Here is a 3,230-nt window from a genome sequence, read left to right as displayed (position 1 = left end):
CCCTCCTCCCTCCAGGACAAGACGAGCGCTCTGAGCCTCAGCAATGTGGCAGGAGTCTTCTACATCCTGATCGGTGGCCTGGGCCTGGCCATGCTGGTGGCGCTGGTGGAGTTCTGCTACAAGTCCAGGACCGAGTCGCGCCGAATGAAGGTGTCCACCGCGCGAGCCGCTGCCGCCTCAGCCGCTCAGGCCTTTCACTGCTCAGCCTTAGACAGTGGTGCTAGCGCCCCCTACACAGAGCTGCAGAGCTACGGCCTGTACGCCAACAACACTGTTAAGATATAAGGGCAGAGCACAGACACGGGGTAGGAAACGCTGTGATCAAGCCATGATGAAAATGATGATGATGATGATGATGATGATGATGATGATGATGATGATGATGATGACGATGACATCCGCCTCCTCACACCCCTCCGCCCATCTAACCGTGATCACAGTAGGGCCTCTCAAGGCTTCCACCGCAGTGCAAACGCTCTCCTGTACCTCTCTCTACCTCTGCCGCTCCCTCGCTCAGTCTTTACGTCACTGATCTCCTGCAGTGTTGTCGAATCACTTGATTTTAAAATTGCCCTTATGCCTCTTTCTACATATTCTTTGAATCCAATCAGTTTCCCTGTGTTAGTGTCGCAGGGTTATTAGCGTATAACGTTTTCCTTTAGTTCGTCACTACAAGAGGACAGTACTCTTTACTCTGCATTATGTCATCATATATCACTTTTTCTGTTGGACAAAGTAGAGTTTAAAATTTCTAATACATGTTTCACCATTTTATTTCAGCTTACAGAAATGTTAATCACAGGCCTCTGGTTAAATCCTATTTCTGCACTCATTACAATAATCTCTCCACAAGTGAAGAAATTTCATTTTGCAGCACAGGTATAAAGGCAATTTGAATCACAGTGGTTCATCTATCTACCTCTGTCGCTCTGAGCAAACCTCTTCCCTGCTCCTTCCTCTCTTTTTGCTGACTGTCTCGCAAACGCAGGGCCCATTGTGGTGAACATCCTTTATATGTATACCATAAGGCAGGCCTGGTGCGGCTCACATGTTTTCCATCACTGCTTTAACCCAGACAGGTCTAACTCAAACTGTTGTATGTTCAGAGGTCTCAACGCATAAGGACTTGTTGATTTAGACTTTGTTTGGGGATGTGAGGTCTGTCCTCCAAAAGGCTGCGATAAGGAAGCTGTTAGTCATCTGCCTCGTGGATCAATTTACAACAAACAATCTTTGATTCATTCTTCCAACATCAAAGCCCCTTGTGGCGTATTGATATACTCTTCATATAAACAGCAAAAAAGAAAGAAAAAGAAAACAAGGCAGGGCCAAGACAAGGAGTGATCTTGGACAAGAATCTCTTATGTTTTAATCAGCCCCACGAAGAGGCACCTGATCAGTATGCTGATGAGATTGGCGAGGAGCCTATTAGTCCAGCGGTGCCTTTATGCTGTTTGGCTTGAAAGAAACAACAACACCGTTCCAATTAGAGGGCGGTGTGATTCTCCAGTCCCCTTGCAGCACTCACCGGTTGCGCTCGCTTTGCCCAATTTAATCAGCTATAGAATAGGGGAGGCAGGCAGACACCAAAGAGGCACGTGTTCACACACACACACACAAACGCACACATGCATCACACATCATTAGGTCAACTTTCGGGCCCAGTGGCTTTTATTGTGCCAGGCTGGAGAATGGAGCTATTAAACCAATGAGTGAAGCCTCAGCTCCTCTCTTACTGCCTACACTTCGCTCTGCTCCTCCTGTTACAAATTAGGACGCTGATGCACATCGGCCAGCGCCACGGTTTACCACCCGCAAATAGCACTTAGGCCCAGATAAAGAGGGCGAAAACTAGTACCCTATGACTCCTAACAGCCCATTCTGAATTTCTTGTTGTGCCAGCACCACATTCAGATAGTGACATCAACAGCTGCTTATGTGCATATATTCATATTACAAACACCAGAGAAACTGCATAACATTCTGCAGGTTTATCTTGATCCTTCAATAGCTGATAGACCTTTTAAAATGCTTACCTCTGTGCGCTGCTAGCTCTAAGTGTTGCATAAGCTTTCTCTGTTGTCATTAGGATATACATAGAGTGAGATACGTAGAAATCTGGTACGCAGACTAACTGTAATCTGTTTTGTTTCTACAGCAATCCATCAACGACGCCATGCGCTGCTCCACCCTGACCAGGATGAGTGGCAACGGGAGCGGCGGAGAGAATGGACGAATCCTCACACACGACTTCCCCAAGACCGTTCAGACGCTGCCCTGTATGAGCCACACCGCCAGCATGGGACTGGGTGCCTCCGGCATGTGATCATCACATGACTGTGCTGGTGGCGAGGAATAGGCAGGGTGGGGCAAAAGCAGAGCACAAGACTCTTAAGGACCTCAAAAATCATGGCTGTCCAGTTTGACCCATCTGTTCTCCTGGCTGTCAACGCGCCCAACTCTTTCAAGACTTTACTTACTGCCAAAATGCACTCTCAAACCGCTCCGTACAAACTATGAACAGAGACTCGCGACATTTTTTTTTAAATAAGTGGATGTTTGAAAAAGAGATACCGGAAAAAAGGAAGGAAATGTGCTGCAATAAAGAAGCCGTCAACGGGGCGTGTTTTTGAATTTTTTACAGTGTTCATTTATGTGGAGAAAAAAAAAGAATTCTTTCTCTTTTCTTCAGTGTGACGCCTGCGCTGTGCCATTTCGATGGAGCTGTTGACGTTAGTCTGCGTGTGCAATATCTTCACCTCCACTGCTGACCTTGTTCTACCTAGATGCTTTGTGATGGCTGATGGAACGTGTCTTTGCACAGATGTGGCAGAGGAGGACAAACACTTGTGACTGCTACGATGATTTGATTTTGTTGCTTTGGGACATTCCCCGCTCTCTTTCACTCTCACATTTACACGCCATTTTGGAAGGACAACGTGCTCTGTGTAGCATAGCCAGTTTCTACGATATAGTATATGGTTTACACTGTTGTAATAGCATAAAGAGCTTTGTCAGAAGTAGTTTGATTTGACTTATCCTCGACTGAAGGTCAATGCTGTTTCACTCAGCGGTTGACCAGGCTACAACAAAACATGCATTGCTGCTACACCTCATTTAACACATCATGCCTTGTCTTTGTGCCATATGACCATTCTCACAAATGAACACAGATACATTATACACTTATTGCTGCTGGGTCATTGGTTTGGCCGGCATATAGGTAGAGA

General features: G+C 46.3%; 1 protein-coding gene across 3 annotated transcripts in view; it reads left to right on the top strand.

The window, feature by feature from the left end:
• gria1a (glutamate receptor, ionotropic, AMPA 1a) overlaps window positions 1-2,445 on the top strand; it is a 65,379-nt gene extending 62,934 nt beyond the window's left edge. For 2 of the 3 annotated variants that reach the window (XM_087177392.1, XM_023419314.2), the window contains exons 15-16: window positions 16-150; window positions 2,159-2,445. In XM_087177392.1, coding sequence (XP_087033518.1) covers window positions 16-150; window positions 2,159-2,326 — 303 coding nt within the window. In that variant the 3' untranslated portion in view covers window positions 2,327-2,445. Of the gene's footprint in view, window positions 1-15; window positions 306-2,158 lie in introns of all 3 variants that reach the window. The other variant, XM_087177391.1, reaches the window with a different exon arrangement.
• Window positions 2,446-3,230: the final 785 nt, after the last annotated feature.

The sequence above is a fragment of the Seriola lalandi genome, unplaced genomic scaffold (assembly GCF_002814215.2).
Source record: "Seriola lalandi dorsalis isolate HSWRI2012SDOR001 ecotype SW California unplaced genomic scaffold, Sedor1 jcf7180002054598, whole genome shotgun sequence".
NCBI lineage: Eukaryota > Metazoa > Chordata > Actinopteri > Carangiformes > Carangidae > Seriola > Seriola lalandi.
This window is presented reverse-complemented; position numbering and strand designations above follow the sequence as displayed.